Source organism: Pogoniulus pusillus, chromosome Z (genome assembly GCF_015220805.1).
Source record: "Pogoniulus pusillus isolate bPogPus1 chromosome Z, bPogPus1.pri, whole genome shotgun sequence".
NCBI classification, from domain to species: domain Eukaryota; kingdom Metazoa; phylum Chordata; class Aves; order Piciformes; family Lybiidae; genus Pogoniulus; species Pogoniulus pusillus.
The window spans coordinates 90,011,113-90,031,627 of NC_087309.1; the positions used below are offsets into that span (position 1 = coordinate 90,011,113).

The 20,515-nt window shown below is 41.6% G+C and overlaps 1 protein-coding gene across 3 annotated transcripts in view; it reads left to right on the plus strand.

The window, feature by feature from the left end:
• Positions 1 to 20,515, plus strand: part of DGKQ (diacylglycerol kinase theta) — a 129,054-nt gene that overhangs the window by 31,481 nt on the left and 77,058 nt on the right. For all 3 annotated transcript variants that reach the window (XM_064176292.1, XM_064176293.1, XM_064176294.1), the window contains exons 2-5: positions 4,221 to 4,300; positions 14,950 to 15,049; positions 19,384 to 19,469; positions 20,141 to 20,266. In XM_064176292.1, coding sequence (XP_064032362.1) covers positions 4,221 to 4,300; positions 14,950 to 15,049; positions 19,384 to 19,469; positions 20,141 to 20,266 — 392 coding nt within the window. The remainder of the gene's footprint in view (positions 1 to 4,220; positions 4,301 to 14,949; positions 15,050 to 19,383; positions 19,470 to 20,140; positions 20,267 to 20,515) is intronic.

A 20,515-nucleotide genomic window follows, 5' to 3' on the forward strand; every position in this document is an offset into this window, starting at 1 on the left:
CCTTTTGTTAGTTGGAGCTGTGCGAATGTTTGTCATCATGTTTCTGCCTGCAGAGGTCATTCCCTCTCACCCAGGTAGGTTCAGCTGAGCTTCATGCACCACTGTGAGACAGTGAAGAGGCCGTCTAAACAATAACTGGGGTAAATGTCATCTGGTAGTGGCAGGGTATATGTGGTGTCAGACTAGTTGATAATGGGCAAGTGGCTTTGCTCCTACAGCCACTGCAGATCTGCTCTGAGAGCAACCAGCTAAATCCCCTGAAAACTTCAGTAGAAGTGTTGTATAAACCTGATGAGGAGAGAGGATTGTGTCCATCTACATCCATGTTGTGATAAGAATTTGCCAGTTGTTGGTGTAGGACCAAACCTATTTTCTGGAGAAGAAGATGCACCTTTGCTCTCCCGTGGCATTCACTTTGTTCTCTTTGGTCTCATCTGTGCTGAAGGGCTGTGTGCTTCTTCCTCCATAATGACCACCTCCAAATATTGTGAGTGTCTGCCTTTTCAGTTCTGAGAGCCTGGTTTATTATCTTTTTGTTGACTGTTTCCAGTATTTAATCTGCCCCATTTAGTCAAGAATGCTGCCAGAGATGTGCATAACACTTCCTAGCACCCAAGCAGAAGTTTTGGATCTGTTCTGTTCCCAATTTCTTTCATCAGCGCAGTAATCACTCAGTGTTCAGCCATGGATGATGGATAACATGTTTGGACACAGTAACGACTTGCAGTGCTGCTGCTGCTGCTTCTTCTGAGTTGCAGACTAATGTAAAACAAATGTCTGCCTACTGCTCACATTGAAATGAATACCATTGTGAAGGAAGTCATCCTTTTTGTGCCACCAGAAGGAGAGTTTACTTTGCATGAACTGACAGTAAGCCATGTGGAGAGGTGGACTTGAATTTTAATGCTCAAGTCGGCTTGCAGAAGCAGAGTTGTGAAATGAGAAGTCAGTGAGGAAGATTGTCTGGTATGGATGGCACTAGCATGTATAATCAGTAATGGCAGTGGGCTGCAGATGAGAGTCTGGAAGCACAGTTTTTTTTCAGTTGCTGCTGAAACTCAGGAGGTGGTTCTGAAAAGCAGAGACACTTCCTATCTGCAGAAGCAGATGCCACTTGCAAGGGACTTTCTGCCCAAGGCACTGGGGAGAGGTCTTTGCTTCGATACAAGAGGTTGGTGCCCAAGTGTCTGTGCAAGGCTTCATGCTTGAGCTGGTAGAGATTAGTCCTTAAAGAAGGAGGGTTCTAAAGCCATAGCTACATGGCTTAGTAGTTCCTAATTGAAATGAGGTGATGGGAATGAAAGAAGGAATCCGTTGTTTGCTTTGCACAGCTTAGTGTCATATAAATCCCTGGTAGGAAGCTGTGGAAAATATCACTCCCATGAGAAATTTTTTTTTTTTTTTAAATATTGGCTTCCTTGAAAACAGTGGAGCTTGGTGGAATTCTAAACCTGTTGTTGCTTCCACAGTAAAAGAAATAATTAGTTGTTCTTGACTTTGAAAGCTGCATGCAACTTGGTGACCTTTAATTTAGTCTCCTTCATCTGTTATGCTCAGTGTGTAACAATATTGTGTTTTCCCCCATATATTCCTGTCACGTACACTGGCTGGTAGAACTTTCAAACATGTCTATCTGCTAGGGCTACATCAAAGAAGTGTTTTGGTCTTTAGTCTGTTTAAAACTTCACTTGAAATTTAAGAGCTCATTTTGGTGCTTGTGGAGAGTGTAGGAGGGCATGGCATGCTGTGAGCCAGTAATGCTCTGGGGTAAACTCTTCTCCTTTTTTCCATTGCCAATATCTTAGTAGCAAAATGAGCTGAAGTACACCACTAGGAGAAGTGTGACAGTCATGTAGGGTCTCAAACCTGAGGGAGAACAAATGTGGTTGAGAAGATGCATTCCTAATTGTATGCCACTCCATATGATCGTTTGGTATTTCACAAAACCCCTTCATAGAACCACAGAATCATTCAAGTTGGAAAAAACCTTTGAGATCATCAGGTCCAACCACTGACTCTACCAGGCTAAGTGCCACATCTAAACGACTGTTAAACACTTCCAGGGGTGGTGACTCAATCACCTCCCTGAGTAGTCTGTTCCAATGCTTGACCACTCTTTATGTGAAAAAAAAACTTCCTAATATCCAGCCTATATCTCTCCTGGTACAACTTGAGACTGTACCCTTGTCTTTTGTCATTAATTACCTGTGAGAAGAGACTGGCACCTACCTCTCTGTGATGTCCTTTCAGGCAGTTGTAGAGGGCGATAAGGTCTTCCCTCAGCCTCCTCTTCCTCAAACTGGACAGTCCCAGTTCCCTCAGATGTGTTCTGTAGACCCTGCACCATCTTAGTCGCTTACCAGCTCCAGCACCCTGAACTCTTGTTTGTATTGAGGGACTCAAAGCTGAACCCAGTACTTGAGTTGTGGTCTCACCGATGGGGTGAGACAAGGGGACAAACACTGTCATATTCCAGCTGGTCACAGTCTTGCTGATACTAGCCAGAATGCCATTGGCTTTCTTGGCCACGTGGGCACACTGCTGGCTCACACTGAGCTGCTTGTTGCTTAGAAGACTGGAAGTTGCCAATGTGATACCCATCCACAAGATGGGTCGTAAGGAGGAGCCAGAAAACTACATCACTGTCAGCCTGACCTCAGTGCCAGGCAGGGTCATGGAACAGGTCATCTTGAGTGCCATCACAAAGCACCTACAGGATGGCCAAGGGATCAGGCCCAGGCATTATGGGTTTAGGAAGGGCAGGGCCTGTCTCACCAACCTCCTTTTATGATCAGGTTACCCACCTGGTGAATGTGGGGAAGGCTGTGGGTGTAGCCTTCCTGGACTTCAGCAAAGCTTTTGACACTGTCTGCCACGAGAAGCTCCTAGCCAAGCTGGCGGCTCATGGTTTGGACAGATTCACTCTGTGCTGGGTCAAGAACTGGCTGGATGGCAGAGCCCAGAGAGTGGTGGTGAATGGTGCCACATACAGTTGGCAGCTCTCACTAGTGGTGTTCCCCAAGGATCAGTGCTGGGCCCAGTCCCGTTTGATATCTTTATTGATGATCTGGACGAGGGGATTGAGTCCAGCATCAGTAAGTTTGCAGATGACACCAAGCTAGGAGCAGTGTGGATCTGTTGGAGGGTAGGAGAGCCCTGCAGAGGGACCTGGACAGGCTGGATGGGTGGGCAGAGGCCAGTGGGATGAGATTTAACAAGGCCAAGTGCAGAGTTCTGCACTTTGGCCACAACAACCCCAAGCAGTGCTATAGGCTGGGGACTGAGTGGCTGGAGAGCAGCCAGGAGGAAAGGGACCTGGGGGTGCTGATAGGTAGTAGCTGAAGATGAGCCAGCAGTGTGCCCAGGTGGCCAAGAGAGCCAATTGCATCCTGGCCTGCATCAGGAACAGTGTGGCCAGTAGGACGAGGGAGGTTATTCTTCCCCTGTACTCAGCACTGGTCAGGCCACACCTTGACTCCTGTGTCCAGTTCTGGGCTCCTCAATTCAAGAGAGATGTTGAGGTGCTGGAACATGTCCAGAGAAGGGCGACAAAGCTGGTGAGGGGCCTGGAGCACAAACCCTATGAGGAGAGGCTGAGGGAGCTCGGGGTGTTTATCCTGGAGAAGAGGAGGCTCAGGAGTGACCTCATTGCTATCTACAGCTACCTGATGGGACACTGTAGCCAGGTGGGGGGTGGCCTCTTCTCCCAGGCAACCAGCAATAGCAGAGAGAGTGATTGGCATTGGAATGGGCTGCCCAGGGAGGTGGTGGAGTCACCGTCCCTGGAGGTGTTCAGGAAAAGACTGGATGAGGCACTTAGTGCCATGGTCTGGTTGACTGGCTATTCTATGATTCTAGAACCCCCCCCCTCAACTTTGCAGCCTCACTTCCCCAAGCTTGGAGTGTTCATGAAGTTGTGGCCCAACAGGACCTGGCATTTGGCCTTGCTGAAGCACATCCCATTGAGCTCAGCCCATTGATCTAATCTAAGCCTCTCTGTAGAGCCTCCCTACCCTCAAGGAGATCAACACTCCCACCTGACCTGGTTTCATCTGCAAATTTACTAGTGGTGCACTCTAGCTCTTCATCAAGGTCATTGATGTTAAATAAAAATGAAGACTTGCCTCTGGTTCTTATTTTACTTCCATATGATCCTTTGTTTTTCACAAAGTCCTTCATTTACAAAGACTTACTGATGGTTCTTATTTCATTTCCCCCAGTTTGCAACTTCATGTCTCATGAAAAGTGCCTCAAGAATGTCAAGATACCATGCTCATGTATTGCTGCCAGTCTTGTAAGGGTGAGTAAGCACACTCTGCCTTGTCTCCTTCTTGGGATAATAGCACAAATGTATCACTAATAAACTTGATGTAGTACAGCGGTGACTCGTGGTAATGCTTAAATCAATTGTCTTAGTCATCACTGAGGCTTTTATAGCTGCTCAAAGGCAAAGTTACATTTTCTTTGAAAAGTCTCTGCTATGGGCAGCTGTAGATAGTTTTTGAAGAGCAGCTGTTTGCATTCTTCAAATGTTACTCAGTGTTCTTAAGTGTGTGTCATTACCTGGAAGCCTCACAGTAGTTGGAGTGGGGTGACTGATGGATATCAGTCCTCTCAGAAAACCACACCATGTGTCATACTAATGAACTCTATACACCACCAAGTGTTTTATGGCAATTACATCTTACTGAGAATATGCTGAAACTTCTCTGACCAGCAAAGAGGCTGTTTGGTTTCTGTTTACTGCTGCATCTTAAGATTTTGCTTGTTTATTGTGTCCAGAGCGTAATGCCATTGTATTTTCAAAGCATGGGATTTCAAAGCAAAAAAGTCAAGAGGGTAGGGCTTCAGTTGGTGATAAATGCAAATTTATTTAAGTAATTAATGAAGTATTTGCTTTCAGGTGCCATGTAACTTCTCCCACAAGACTTCGTGTTTAACAGACTGATTTTAAAGGGTGTGAGAGATAAAATTTAAATTTAAATGAGACCATAGGATGCAACTGTGGTGCTAAGATGCCAAACTGAGAAGAAAGCAGTGTATCACATGCTTGGAAAATGCTGTCAGGAAAGCTAAAAAAAGAAAAGGAGATAAAAAGCTTACTAGTGAAGAGGTGAATCACTACAGGTACCTTGAGGAGCCATATGCTAAAGTCAAATGAGACATGGCTATAAAATCAGAATTGTGCATTACAGGCCTCACTGGCTAAAAGGACATTTAGGGAACACACTGTGTATACCTGAGAACCTGTGAAGGGGGGATGATTCCCTTCTTTATATCCTAAAAAGCTTTGCAAGTCCCTTCATGTTTTGGAAACCCACCTAAAGAGTGAGAAGGGAAAGTTTAAAACAATATGCAACTCAGATTAAAGGAACTGAATTTTTAAAGAGAGAAATTAGCCACTTTTTTTTTTCTTGGATTTGGTTTGTCTAGGTTATAATCCTGTTAGGTTTTGCTGCACATTTCCTCTTCTCTGCCTACTTTTCGTCTTGAGAAATTTAACATAGGTGGTAAAAAATTGTCAGATTCGTAGAAAATTGTCAGTGAAATAGTAAAAATTAGTTTTGTACCTCTGAGGACCTTTGATAAAGGAACATTTAGATAGCGGAAAATGCACTTAGTAAGAATTGGCTTCTACTGTTTCAGTGTGCTGGCAATCAGTTGTTGTAGCACAGGAAAACAAACAAGTCAGATGATATAGGTGTCTTTGCAAGGGCTTTTGTGTGGGTGTGACAAATCGAACTGGGAAATATTTTGTTGTATTCAGAGTGTCAGAGCTGTAAGCATTTGTGACTGCTGCCTTTGTGAATTTACTCCACGTTCAGTTCACTGTTCAAAGTAATGTTTGTTCCTTTAGCATATTAAGAATCTTCCATTTTAGCTTACCAATGTTTTCACTTCATCCTCAATGTTAGTGTAGTCATGTTTTTCTTTTGCCAATCTCCATCCTCTACCTGCCCCAACACATAAATTTTATTGTGTTGTTTATTGTTCAGACATAAAATTGTCCTTGCTTGGTAGGAGAATGCAAGTGTTGTTGTCAGCCCTCAAAGCTGTTGCAGTTTAGCATTGCTGTGTTTAACTGCGAAAAGTCTTCTGGGTTGTCGTTGTGGAACTCTTAACAACGATGCTTTGAAAAATTCTGGATGATGCTGTTCTTTCTGGACGGTCTTTTCTCTTTGCTGTGGTCATCCAAGTTGCATCGATCCCAGACTGCTGTGCAAGTGAAGTCTGCCATATGGGAGATGTTGGACGTTTTTCTGTGTGCAGGCTCTGTCGAAGTAAATATTGAACTTGGCATTTGCTTAAAAACATAACAAAGAAAAAAAAAAACAAACCTGAATGTTAATCGTTTATAGAATGTGCAGAAAGTTTATTTTCTTAATCTCCCTGCTCTCCTCTCAAATTATTTTTGATTTCTTTATGAAAAATTTCAACATAAGAGGGAACACTGGTGGGATTTTTTTTCACCCTGATACTTTGTTCTAGTATGTCAGTATTCAGTGTAACGAGAAAGATAGATTGATTGATTTTTAATTCCCTGGATTTCACTTAGAGAAGATGGTAATTGTTAAAGCTCATCAAAGTGTGTGTTACTGGATACTAAGTCAAGCTGTCAGAGAACAATTTTTCAGCAGATGTTTCATGGAAACTTTTATTCCTGAGAGCAGGGTTTCCTTCCCAGGGTCAAGTTAAGGCCCACAGAGTCACAAGCATGCCATGAGTACATCCAGCCTCAGATCATTCTTGATAAGTTCACTTCTAAAGCTGCCTTAAGAAAAATTTTTTTGCACTATTGTTAATCATTATCACCTGTATTTTGTATTCCAGACTGTATTCAGGTCATGATGTTTCAAAATAAGGCTTCTTCAGGACAAGTTTTATGTTTTTATGGTTTGCAAGGGATGTGATTTGTTTCACTGGCAAGACCTCTATTATTTTTGAAATTCAGACACTCTCTCCCCTGCATTCCCATAAGTATTTGCCTACTCTGAGGTATATGTAGAACAAAAACACAAAACAAAATAACAACAAACATCAAACAAATAATAAAGAGAACAAATGCCAAAGCAAAAAAAAAAAAAATAATCAAGAAACAATAACAATCTATCCCCAGTATGTCCAACAAACCCCAAAATAACAGTGAAAATAAGCCCTCTTTGGTTGTGTCAAATGTGAAGTTTTGTTTTCCCTTCATAGGTTGAATTTGAAAGTGTGTTACAAGTTTTTACCCTTTAGATTTGCCACAGAAATGTGTAACTGTTCTTCGAAAAGCTTCTCCTGCAGCTTTTGTGGTTCAGGATGTGGGTAGGTGTTGTGTTGACACAGGCTGTGGTAGTGAATGGGAAGGTTATTGTGCAGAGGTCTCTCCTTGGACAGACAGGTGTTGCCTGAGCCTGCTGACCTGTCTCTCTCTGGCTGCTGGATTCAGCTGTGCAGGTGATAGGTTATTTTGGTCAGTTCCCCATGAACTTTGAAGACAGGAAGAAAGGATACTTGGGTTAGGGTTATGTTCTCCTAACTCCCCTTCTGGTAATCTGTTCCATATTGGACACATCATATTTTGTATGCACAGCAGCATCTCATTTTTCTGCAGCTGAAGAACTTCTGTAATGGGGACACAACCTTGTTTGTGTTTATTTTCTCTCCCCACCTCTGTTGCCTGGTGAGAAGCCACGGGAAGCTGCAATAAAGTGCAAAAAAACCATCAAGGTTTTAGTCACTGCTTCATTTGCCTTGCAATAATAAATCTTCCAGTCCCACTCAGCTGTCAGAAGCGTCTGATGGATTTTTGTCTGGCTAGGTCAAAGAATTAGCTTTTAAGGAATGCTGTTGTAAATGACTTTAGACATTTTAACAAATAGGAAAGAGCTTGGCAAGCTGTGAAGGAGAATTTGATGTGGTTGGATTGGGTGGGAGTTCTGGAGAGTGCAAGGGGAAAAAGATCAGAATGTGATTTTGGAAAACCATTCCTTTGTGGTAGTTGCAGGTGTTGGAGGTTTTGTGTCAACCCAGGTTAAAAATGCTGTAGTGAATGATGAACTTTACTGCTTCTCCCAGGAAACTGTCATAGAAGAGAGGCTGAAGTGTAGTATTCGTGAATAAACTGGTTGGCATTATTGTTCCATCTCCGTTTCAAAATGCTGTATATCTAGCAAGCATCAATCAAGGGACTTTTTATCCTGACCTCTTAGGCCTTTTTGATGAGAGTGCTGGTAGAGTTGGATCTCTAACATCAACCTGACTTCATGAAATCCATGTTTAATATTATAAAAGCAAGATTGAGATTGTTTTTTCTTCTCTCTTCCTCTTTTATCTGTCTGTGATAAAGAGGTTTTGCTGATGTGGGAGTTTTCACAGGGTCTCCTAACAACAGTTGGACCTGAAGCTGGCCTTTTTAGCAGGGCCTGTTGCAATAGGACAAGGGGTGATGGTTTTAAATGAAAATAAGGGAGATCCAAACTAGATAGAAGGAATAAATTTCTTCCAGTAAGGGTGGTGAAACACTGGCCGAGGTTTTCCAGAGAGGTGGAACCACATCAGCAAACATTCCAGATTAAATCAACCAGGGCTCTGAGCAATCTGCTCTAGTTGAAGATGTCCCTTCTCACTGCAAGGTAGTTGGACTAGATGACCTTGAAAAGCATCTCTTCTGACTGAAAGCATTCTATAATTTTACCTGGGATAGCTGGACAGCCCTGACCACCGTCAGTGAGAAGAACTGTAGTTCTTCCAGACTTGACCCTTGTGTGCTTAGAGGCTAGAAACCACGTGGCATGATTTAAGAACCAAATCAGGTATAAAAAATCTTGTTGGTAATCTTTGCACTACTTCAAGGTTTCTTCCCTTCCTTAAAGTGAAAGTATAGTTCTTTTAACCCTGGAGTTAAAGGCAAGAGCTGGCACCCACTAATTCATGAACTCCAGAGTTTCTTATGCTCTGCTAAAGCTTGAGACAAACTACCTGATAGCTTGCGGACTCCCAGACAAGCCCTGTGACTGTATCAGTGACTCCTCAGACTTGGAAGTGAAACGCTTCTTTTAATTCTAAATGTTTACCTTGACAAAAGTAGATGGACATCGATTTCATGTGTAGCAATAAAAGCAGAGATTATTTCCCATATAATTTTAAAATTAATTTTAAATTTCAGTGCTGTAGGAAGTTCTCATACAAGTCATGCCTTCTAGCAGAAGCATAATATAATCCTGATTTGAAATGGTATGGAATTCACTGTGTAGTTCTCATCAGAAAGGGTCTTTTAGAGCCTGTAGGTGAGATCTAATGGCCTGTCAGAGGTATGTAGGATGGAGGAAAAAAAAAATCTGGATATGGTGAAGTCACACACGGTGTGTGCTTTACTACCTTGCATTAGCCCCAGCTAAAATTTTGATAACTTCAATAATTTTCTCATCTCTCTTGTCCTTTTGATATGTTGAGATAACATTTAACTTGTATTATCTGATCTCAGGATTTCTGTGTGGAATGTGTACTTAAAGTTGTTTTTGAACACCAACTGGTACATCAAGTGCTCAGAAGAATGTCAATTTGGACACAACCAATGAGTAATTGACAGGCATTGTCCATAAAAGGAAGAAGTAGAGCTAGAGTGTGTTCGAGTGCATTCAAGTGCCTGCAGTGAATTTGAATTGCAGCAATCTTTTGCTATTAAGCAGAGAGGTTTCAAGCAAATGAAAGGTCTCTTTGATTACTGAGCAATAAGTAACTGAGAAGATGTCAATACTTGGAAAATGTTACATCACAAAGTTGTTAGCTTCTGTCAGTGAGGGAATGGTCGAGGCAATTAACCTGGACACAGTAATGTTAGGGTGTGTTTCACACTCAAATGTGATCAACATGTTGACCTCTAGAGCAAAGGTTTCCTGGTATTAAGAGTGAATATTAGACATATTAAATAAGCAAGTACTTTTGTACTGGAAACAGCAGAATCCGTAGAACATGTTCCTGCTTCTTGTTTTAAAACATCATTATAGTTTGTGTCAACAGTCATGGGCTTTTTGACTTGTGTTGAGAGCAGGTTTTGTGAAAGATCCTGTGTGACTGCTCTTTCAGGTATTTCTTAAAGATTCATAGAGTCAAAGAATGGTTTAGGTTAGAAGGGACCTTCACATTCCTACTTCCCTGGGCAACCTGTTCCAGTGTCTCACCACCCTCACTAGGAAAAAATTCCTCCTGATCTCCAGTCTAAATTTCCCCTTCTCAAACTTCAATACATTCCCTCTCATCCTATCATTACACTTGTAAAAAGTCCTTTCTTAGTTTTCCCATAGGCACCCTTCAGGTCCTGGAAGAGTTGCTTCAAGTTGGTTGTGTTTTGCCTTCAAATGCCACAGTATTTTGTAATTGAAAACCAGCTACCCTTTAGTTCAAATCCTTTTACTCAACCTTTGGAGGCTGTTGTGACAAGGTTTGTATCCTTTCTGTGTACTCTTTCCTACGTGGAACTAACTCGAGGTCCTTCCACACTCTCTGTCATGTGTTTTACAAGGTCCTGCCAAGGGCAAGTCTCCCAAATGTGATGAGGAAGGAGATGTGTGGGCAAAATAACCTTGAGTTTTGGTTTTTTTTTTAAGACTGCCCAAGACAGCATCTGTCATTCTGGCATTTGATATTGTTATATTTCTCTCATTCTCCTTTCAGCCTGGAAGTCTTTGGCTCAGGATTCAGGCTATAAACCACCTTCTGCCTGAGTTGCTAGAAAAGCAGCTGCAGATAGGTGAAGAATAGGTCTTCCCAGAGCTGTATTTTTCCCACCTGAGTTACCCAGACAGTTGCAGACCTGGCCAGCTTCAATTCACAAACTGGAGGGTCTGGGTGATAGCTGAGCTGCTCTGTACAGATCGATTCCACCTATTGGGAGAGCTTGATATGCTGTGGCATTTCAGGATGAGAAACAATTTCAAAAGGCACTACCAAAAGAGAGCAATTTTATCCATTCTATTTTTTTTTCTTGTTCTTCCAAAGTTTGAGTCTTTGCTTGCTGTTCTTTCTGCATGACTCAGAACTGCTGTGTGCTGGCACAGACTGCACTGAAAGGGTTAGACTCAAATTTTTAGGCTTCTGTAGGATCAGAGTTTTATTACAGGACTGATCTGAATTTTCTTCACAGAAATGTGTTACATTCTGTAATGCTTTGGGGTTCTTAACAGATGGCAAAAAAAAACGAAACAGGAACTAGGAGTATCTTGTCCATGAGTGCAAAGTCACTCTGGAGCTTATGGTGGAATGTTCCCACTACACTTTCTGTTGATGGGCTTCTGATCAATACTGTAAGAGCTCTTAAATGTCATTTAATGGTATTACTAGCAGAAAATTTCTCTATTTTTCTGCAGGAATTGATTTTAGTGGTTTGCATAAAGTAATTTAAGTAGTGGCATTGGAAAAATGGTTTTAAGCTCTCATCAATTATTAACTTTTGTCTCTGTAGACCACTCTTTTGTGTCTGTACTTTTCTGTACTTACATAGGTGAATATAAATCAAATAATAATACAGAATAATATTCTGACGTGCTGCCTTACTGGCTTTCCCAGTCTGAGTTATATTACTTTTTTACCGTGTTGGCTGCTCAGAACCTGTTCAGTATGAGGTCTCTTCCAACCCGGTTGGTTCTGTGATAGTAGCACACAATCTTAGGGAGCTGCTCCGAGAAACAAGATGTGATTGATGAGTTTTAGTGACATTGTACTTGCTCTTTTACCTTTCCTCCTTTTCCAGCTCAATCCCATCTCATTTCCTGCTAGGCTCGGCAGTGCTTTTTATACCTGTCACTTCTAAAGTAAATTAGAAAGATCACTCATAATAAAAAAAAGTTTCTTTGGCTTGTTTCAGAAAGCCAGCAGTTGAAGGAACAGGTTTTGGTTCATAGTTTTGTGGGGTTTTATTGTTTTTTTTCCCTGCTCCTCCCCTTTTCTGTTTTGTTTCCATCCAACATTTCAGTTAGCAAGTTGTTCCAATCTTCTTGGCAGTGACTTGAGACTTAAGAGAATTGCCACCAGGGTCTGAACAACTGCAGAATTTAAACTTAGTCTCCTTCCCTTGAGTCTTCTAGATAAGTACAGCCAGACCCTGAGTAAGTTTGACTCCTGTCAAAGTCCTTCGTCACAGGCTTTCCCAAAATAAATATTGTTTTCCATAAAACTCTGCTTGGATCCCTTAATCTCCATAGTGTCTTTTTCTCTTCACCAGAACCTCTTTGTGACAGTAATTAAAAGCCTGTACATTTCTTTGTCAGGTGTAAGATAAAGCCAGGCTGATAGCTAGGGAAGAGAAAGTTCTCAGTGTTTCAAACATGGGCTATTAAGGGGGTTGGATGTTCGTGCTGGGTGTCCAAAGCAGGTTGTTCACCACTCTAGTCTCCTCTGCATCTGATCTCTAAGGAAATGCTGCTGCCATGAGGGCAGCTGGCTCTGTTGTGCCTGGAGGCTGTGGCACAGGTAGGGCAGGCAGGTGACTTGAAGGTAACACTTGAAATGTGAAGACAGGATGTGCAGAAAAGCTTTCCTGAGAAATCCAACCAGGGTTTTTCAGTGCTCCTTACAATTGCTGTGTCTGACTCTGCTCATGCAGCCATTCTCAGTCTCTCTTCTGCGCTTGAACTCATTGTGTAGGATGAATTTTGGGCAAGTCACCTTCCATCAGGATGGGATTTGGCTTCTTACATATTTTTGGAACAGCTAGATCCAGAAAACAGCACTCATACTTTACCTTTACCTTCAGAATAGCTAAGAGAGGTACCTTAAATTTTACTGTACAGAAAGGCTTGTTTTTTCCTTTCCTCTTGAGTAGCATGGAGGTGTAGAGAAAGTGGGCAGGGATTACGAGTCTTGAACATAGTCTGAGATAGTTTTGTTTAAGTTCTCAGGCTCTCCAGCATAAATTTTCCCCCTCCAAATATATGTATATATATAATGTACTTTTAAAAAACATACATTATATGACTGGAATATTTGGATTTAAAAAAAAAAAAGAAGAAGAAGAAGAAAAATAACCATAATGCAAGCCAAACCTGAGCTTTATGTCAGAGCTTCAGGGCTTGTAGAGAATGATTTTCTTGTGTGGGTTGGTGGAAGTAGGAGATGGACCTCAAAACGTGGTTCATTTGTATTTTGAATTGGCAACGATGTTTTGCAATATATCATATTGAAGATACTGATATGAAATCCTTCTGGTAGGCTGGCTGGCAGCCCAGGATGTTGGGGAGCCTGAGATTGGAACAGGCAGTTTTCTGGCTAGTCAGGGACCAAAGATTCTCTCCAGGCAACACAATGCCCGTGACTTTGCTTGACTAGTGAGTTGCTGTGCTTATCTTCTTCATGGATGGTAACAGATTTATTTTGTACCTCTGTTGATTGTTCTTTACCTCCCAGAGGTGAATTCTTATGAGGACTGAAGGCAGCACATGTGTCACAGTTTGAGGGTTAGTGAATTTTCTTGATTAAACTTCCAGCAGTGTTCCTTTGTCCCTGTGTTAGATCTCACAAAACTTTAGCTTGCTAATCTTATTACACATGCTTGAAGTACAAGATAATTTAGTGTAACTGTCCCCATGCTTTCAGAGGCAGAAACAGTGTTGGGAATTAGACTTTTGTAATGGGAAACAACTTCCTGGGTCATCAGATTCTGTGTTCTCAATGTGCTGCTAGTGGTTCCCAGGAAAACCATAATACACACAGAGAATCCTCCTCAGTCAATTCAGAGGTTTGGTTACCTGTTCATCTGGGAGGAAAAGAAGTTGGCTATGGCTATTTGTAGCTTTATTGGGAATGATTTCACACCTGAATAACCTTTTGCCAGCCCTTACTAGAAAAACAATTTTGTGATGCAAGAACAAGAAAATAAAGCTGATATGTTTGTCATATCAGGAAGGGCATGTGTGATGCAAAATACCTGAGTCACAGCAAACTTTTTTGAAAGCTATTTTGGTTGGTAGATTTTTTATTTAGATAACAGATTTTTCCAGAATTTTAAAGATGCAGTTTTGCTTCTTCCTTCTCAAGTGGGTATCAGTGTGATAAAGTCTTGTTGATGAGTGGTCTCTAGAGCAAGTACAAAGCTCAAGCATTTTTCTTAGTCTTCCTTTTTCATCTTTATTTCTGTTGTTCTTCTGGTACTGTGTTTTTAACCACTGGAGAAGAAAAATACCTGGTTTTAGGGTAAGGGAGTGGTATACTAGAAATACATTTTCTAAAACTGCTGGCACAGCTCTTGGCAAGAAGATACTGGAATGCATCATTTTCCATTTACAGCCAACAGGAACCTCAATATGGATGTACTTCAAAGCATGGATAGTACAGAAATCCAGCTCTTGAAGTTTGTATGGGGGAGAGCCTTGGGGGACCCTAATGTCATTGTCTTGATCAGCCAATTAGCTGGAATGTATTGGGAGAAGAAATGAAATGCATGTGGGGAGTACTGGAATGTGGCAGCACTGAGCTTTGAAAAGTTGGTCTTGAGTGTCTTTATAGTATTCTATGTACGTGTGCAACTGTTACTCTTTAATTGTTCTTGATTCCATTAGAAACACTTAGAAAAGGAACTGTGATACCAGGTAAGTCACACAGCACTGAGCCCAAAGGAAACCTTTGGATTCATGGCACTGTGAATGAAGAAGCTAACTGACACTTAAGAATACATACATTACATACAAAAGCCCAAGAATTTAAAACAACAAACAAACAAAAAACAACAACAACAAAAAAAAAACAACCAAAACCCATAAATATTGAAAATAAAGTATTTGAAATATAATTTTATGCATGATTTATTTTTTTTCTCTAAGGGGTGATCTGCCTGTGTATTGGTTTTCCAGCTTAGTGCTGTTTAAGTTGTATATGCAGTCCTGTCTTGCACAATAAATCGGTTTCTGTGTGTTGTGACTGGCACTTTGAAAGCTATGGCTGATAATGTCCTATGCTTTTTTCTTTCGACAGGTTCCAGTTGCACACTGTTTTGGGCCTCCAGGATGTTACAAAAGGAAGTTTTGCACTGTATGCAGAAAGTCACTAGAGTCACTTGCCTTTCGATGTGAAGGTAACTTAAAATACCCTATGTGTGTTGCCACCAGTGCGTCACCTAAATGCACACTTTGCTTGCCTCGAGGGTATGTGTGACTGAGCACACACATGCACTTAATGCTAGAGAGATTTTTGTGTTCCTTATCATCCCCTCGTTGATCATGGAAATGTGTATCTCAAACTAAGGAATAGTAAATCAACCCACATCAAAGCACAAACTTTGTCAAACATGTATGCTTTCTCACCTATCCCTCCAATTTATTTTGAGCAAGTATGTAGTACAGTGCAAGATGATGTACAGTGAATCCAAGCCCAAGATGTGCAAAGAGTGAGAAGCTGTTAATGCAAAAGATTTACCCTGTTGAGGTAGTTTACTTAGGTTTCCCATGGAAGTTTTCCATAGAGCAGATTCATGTTTCTAAAGCCTCTCTCTTTCTACAGAAGAATAGAATATGACTTCTCTTTTGCTCATCTCAGATGTCTGTTGCTTTTAATGGGGTTGAGGTGCCTTCAATAGAAAGGTATTTGAAAATATTATTTATCAAAATAGTACTGCTCCAAGTGTGCTGACATGGATTCTCTGCAAAAACAGTAATTAAAGAAGGCACCCAATCATCAGAATTTTAATTTGGCATGCATGTTGGTTGGAGTAGTTGATTTTGACGTCAGGCAACTCTTTACTTCTTCCTTGTCTCCCGTGTCTTGAGGGGAGGAGGGCCAGACAAGAGCCGTAGGAAATGATCAGGAGCACCTCTTCTACAAGGACAGGATGAGGGAGCTGAGTTTGTTCACCTTGGAGAAGGGAAGGCTCTGGGGAGACCTTATAGTGACTTTCCAGCACCTGAAGGGAGCCACAAGAAGGCTGCAGAAGGACTGTTTGCAAAGACCTGGAGTGCTGTTTAAGATGTATATACTTTCTAGGCCCTTTGGTTTGTCTCTTTCCATACTGAAAATTTCATCTTCCCTATTACCAGGATAACTGTCTCTAGGGTTTAATTCTTGTGGCAGTCTCACCCTTCACATGCACGCATTTTCTTATTAGTTTTCAGTTTGCCTTGGTGTTAGTAGCAGTAGGTGTGAACTACACCAAGGGAAAAAATCCCTGTGTTCTTACAAAGCGTGGCAAAGGGCAATGTCTCTGCTAATTCCTTGATACTCTACAGGAACTTTGTCCTTTAGCGAGGCTATGACTCAAAGCATCTAGCTTGCATGGTTGCTGAATTAGCAGAACTGTACAATATTGTTGTTACATCTATGATTATGGAGAGATGAGAGTGGTGGATGTTCAATATATTCACCAGTGATTTGGATGAAGGCACAAAGTGTTCTCTCAGCAAGTTTGCTGGTGACAAGAAACTGGGAGTGGTGGCTGATACACCAGAAGGCTGTGCTGCCATCTGGCATGACATGGGCAGGCTGCAGAATTGGGCAGAGAGTTATCCCTGTAAAGTTCAAAAAGGACAAGTATGGAATACTGCACTTAGGGAGGAATAACCACATGTATCAGTACAGGTTAGCTTCTGGAGAGCAGCTCCTTGGAGAAGGACCTTGGAGTTCTGGTGGACAACAGGATGACATGAGCCAGCAGTGGCCAAGAAGGCCTGTGGTATCCTGAGATTCATCCAAGTGTGTCAAGTAGGTTCAGGGAGGTTCTTCAGTCCATGTACTCTGCCCTGATGAGGCCTTGTCTACTATACTGAGTCCAGTTCTGGGTTCCCCAGTTCAGGAAGGACAGGGAACTGCTTGAGAAGGTAGAGCAGATGGCTACGTAGATAGTTATGGCACTAGAACATCTCTCTTACAAGGAAAGGTTGAGGGACTTGACACTTTTTAGACGGCAGAAGAGAAGACTTAATGTTTATAAATACTTCAAGGGTGGGTGCCAGGAGAACTGGGCCAGGCTTTTTTCAGTTGTGCTCAGGGGCAGAACAAGAGGTAGTGACACAAACTAGAATGTAAGAAATGCCATCTAAACATGAGGAGGAGCTTGTTTACATGAAGAGTGGTGGAGCAGCCTGCCCAGAGGGGTGATGGAGTTTCCATCTCTGGAGTTGTTCAAAACTTGCCTGGATACTGTGCTGTGCAACCTGCTCTGAATGAACCTTGCTTAACTAGGGGTTGGACTAGGTGATCTCTGGTGGTCCTTTCCAGCCCCTGTTGTTCTGTGATTCTGTGAGGGACTGTGTCACACCTCATATAAAAGTTCTTGAGCTCAATGAAGACACACAGCATGGGGAGCTGCACATGAAAGCATGTGGTTGACTTAGTAAGCTCTATCTTCTGTGGGGCTATAATAAGACAATGTGAGTGGTGATGACCTCTTCGAGAACCCAAAGAGTGATTTCAAAATAAGGAGTTAAACTGCCTATGTAATTTGATACTGTTTTCAGGGTACTTTGAGATAGTGTGGAACAGAGTACATGAAGTTGCCACCTTACAATCTTTAGGTTACAGTCTTCGAATTTTTTTTGTGTGCCTGAAGCAATAACCTGTTTGAGGAGAACAGGAGAAAAATCTGAAGAATCTGACACTTGCTGTTTTTTTTTACTCCATGAAAAATCAGATGCCTTCCCGGAGTGCTTGTATGTACAAGTCTTTGCAAAGCAGGTAGAGGTGAATCTTTTTTATTAATCTCCCTGTACCTCTCTGTCTGTGAGGTACAGAGAGAATTTTTCTACCTCCTACTGAATGTAGATACTGAGATATTTTAGAGTTTGTTGGTTGGTTGGTTTGGTGTGGTTTTGTTGTTTTTGTTTTGGGGGGAGTAGTGTGTGTGTGCTTTTTTTAATCTTGTGAGTGGTTTTTGTATTTTTTTTTTCTTTTTAGTTTTTTTGTTTGGTTTTTTTTTTTTTTTTTTTTTTTGGTTGGTGGTGGTGATTTGTTGGGTTTGGATTTTTTTTCTTTTATGACTGATTGTATGTAGCATGGCATTTTAGCTGAGTTCTATTTTGTAGATTCTCTTTTCTTTCACATCTGATGCTTAAAGTCAACTTTTAAACAATGGAGGTACTTTATCCAAAACAATCTTGTTTAAAGTTTTCTAGATTTTATTAAAAGCCTCTTCCAGCCACAGCAGATAAAATATGTTTTCAGAGATAGTCACAGAATCATAGACTGGTTTGTGTTGGAAGAACCTTTAAAGGTCATCTAGTACAACCTCCTCCACAGTCGGCAAGGACATCTGCAACTAGAGCAGGTTGCTCAGAGCCCCAAACACCCTGACCTGGAATGCTTAGCTTTCTTAGGAAACTGCCCTGAAGAAGTGATTGTTTTGCTTTTCCTGACAATGAAACACAGCTTGGACAAATTTTCTCTGAGATCAACATTCCAGTTTGTTCTGGTGAGGTTTAAAATAAAATCCATTGAGTGTCATAGACTCACAGAATGCTCTGGGTTGGAAGGGACCTTTAAGGTCATCTAGTCCAAACCCTATCTGGGAATAAAAAGGTTTTAGTTCCTGAGCAAAACATACTTTCTGGCTGTTGCAGTCTTCCTGAGAATGACATCCTTCAGTCGTTTGGCATGTTCTGACATCAGCCTGTGTCACTGTAAGCACAGGCAAGTCCGTGCTGGTGCAGGCATGCCACATGGATCGGTGGCCAATCCCTTCTTGACTCCCTCTGCTGTGGGATTGAGTGAGACAGGGCAGGAGGACCTGCAACACTGCTGCTGCCTTGGTGGCAGTGACCCCTGCTTTGCTGGAGCTGGGTACTTGAACACATATCTTCTTTCCTTATGGTTCTGACAGCTCTGGGGATGGAGAGAGAGGGGCTTTTTCTGCTCTTTTGAACTACTTATGAAGTGTCTGCTTGCTCTGCAGTTGGGTTTGGAAAAGGGTTTGTAAAGAGAATGAAGTATTGCTTCAGAAAGAGCATTACTTTTGCACTGCAGACTTGGTATTTGGATGCAGCAGAACTTCTAATGCTTCTAAAATTCAGGGTGGTTTTTTGGGGCCGATTGAATCAAAGCAGGCTGCAGGCAGGATTATACTGAAGTAGGCAGTGGTTCCCATGAAACTGCAATAGAAAGCTGTAACAAGCCAAGCAGTTGTTATAAATTTAGCTTGCTTTGTTGGAGGAAATATGACAAGTGGCTGTCATGACAAGCTCAGCCTCTCCTTATACTTTCTGCATCAGTTTAACACAAAGGAAACAGAGCAGCACACAGGGCAATGGTGATAAACTTCCTTTACTGCCTGTCTTTGCTGAACATAAAAGAGCTTCAAGGAAGGTATGGAGTGAAAATGTGGTAGAGAAGAGCTAGAGGTGGGAGAGGGCGTGAGGGAGAAAGGACCTACAGAAACACCAGGGTTTCCAGCTTAAAGACGTTTTCTTGTTTTCATGCTTTTAGTTTGTGAACTACATGTGCACACAGACTGTATCCTGTTTGCTTGCAGTGACTGCCGGCAGTGTCACCAGGATGGGCACCAGGACCACGTAAGTGCAGATGTCTTTGCAGCAGAAAGTAGTCATGAATTTTCACTGTGAAAACATGGGCTAGAGGAGAGGGAGGAGTCTTGCCTTTTTCTTTTGCCTGCTGCTAATTATCAAAGCATTCTTTTGTGCTTATTGGCAGGCAAAGGAAATGTGTAGCTTCAGGATGTCTCACAGATAGTGAAATGAGCTTGAGTTTTAAAATGTTCACCATGTTTGTTGAAGCTGTGTTGAAAAATCTGCAGTATGTACGAGGTCCTAGTTTGAAAAAAAAAAAAGTCAAGCATCTTACCTAAAAATTTACATTGCAAAAGCTGGCATGAAACTTTTTTTTACTGTATGTTGAGTTGTCAGCTGCATCCCCGAAGCATTGTCACGTTCCTCAGACTTCCTGCAGTCGGAGACAAGACTGCCTAGCTTCTCACTTTAAAATATATGAGTTATACTTAGCTTTCAGGATCTTCTAATTAAAAAAGAATATTGGTTTTGGTGGACTACGAGGAAAAATCATCATGTGATAATTTTTTTTCATTGTTTGGGTGAAATGTAAGATCCTTCTAGTTCATATTTATAATGAGAAAATACTTAATGTCCTGGCCTGACTTGCTATTTCCTCAGAGCAGTCTGAATTGCTGATTTTTGGAGTTAAGTTGAAGAAGTTTTTGTTCCCCCAGGATACGTACCACCACCACTGGAGGGAGGGAAACCTTTCTTCAAGTGCTCGTTGTGAAGTTTGCAAAAAAACCTGTGGCTCTTCTGAGGTGCTCTCTGGCATGAGATGTGAATGGTGTGGCATCTTGGTATGTTGTACTATTGCCTATATTAGTGGGAACCATATATGTGTCTGTATCTATATCTACATGATTTTATTTGAACGCTTTATATCAATATGCTTTATTTGTACAGTCCATAAATATACTTTTTACACCACTAACTTGTTTCTGGATTAGATGGAGAATCTGATTCTTACACTCTGCCCTGTAGTCATTAAAATAGGCGGCTCTCAAAATCACAGGTAAACTTCACATAACCAATGGAATTAAATTTTG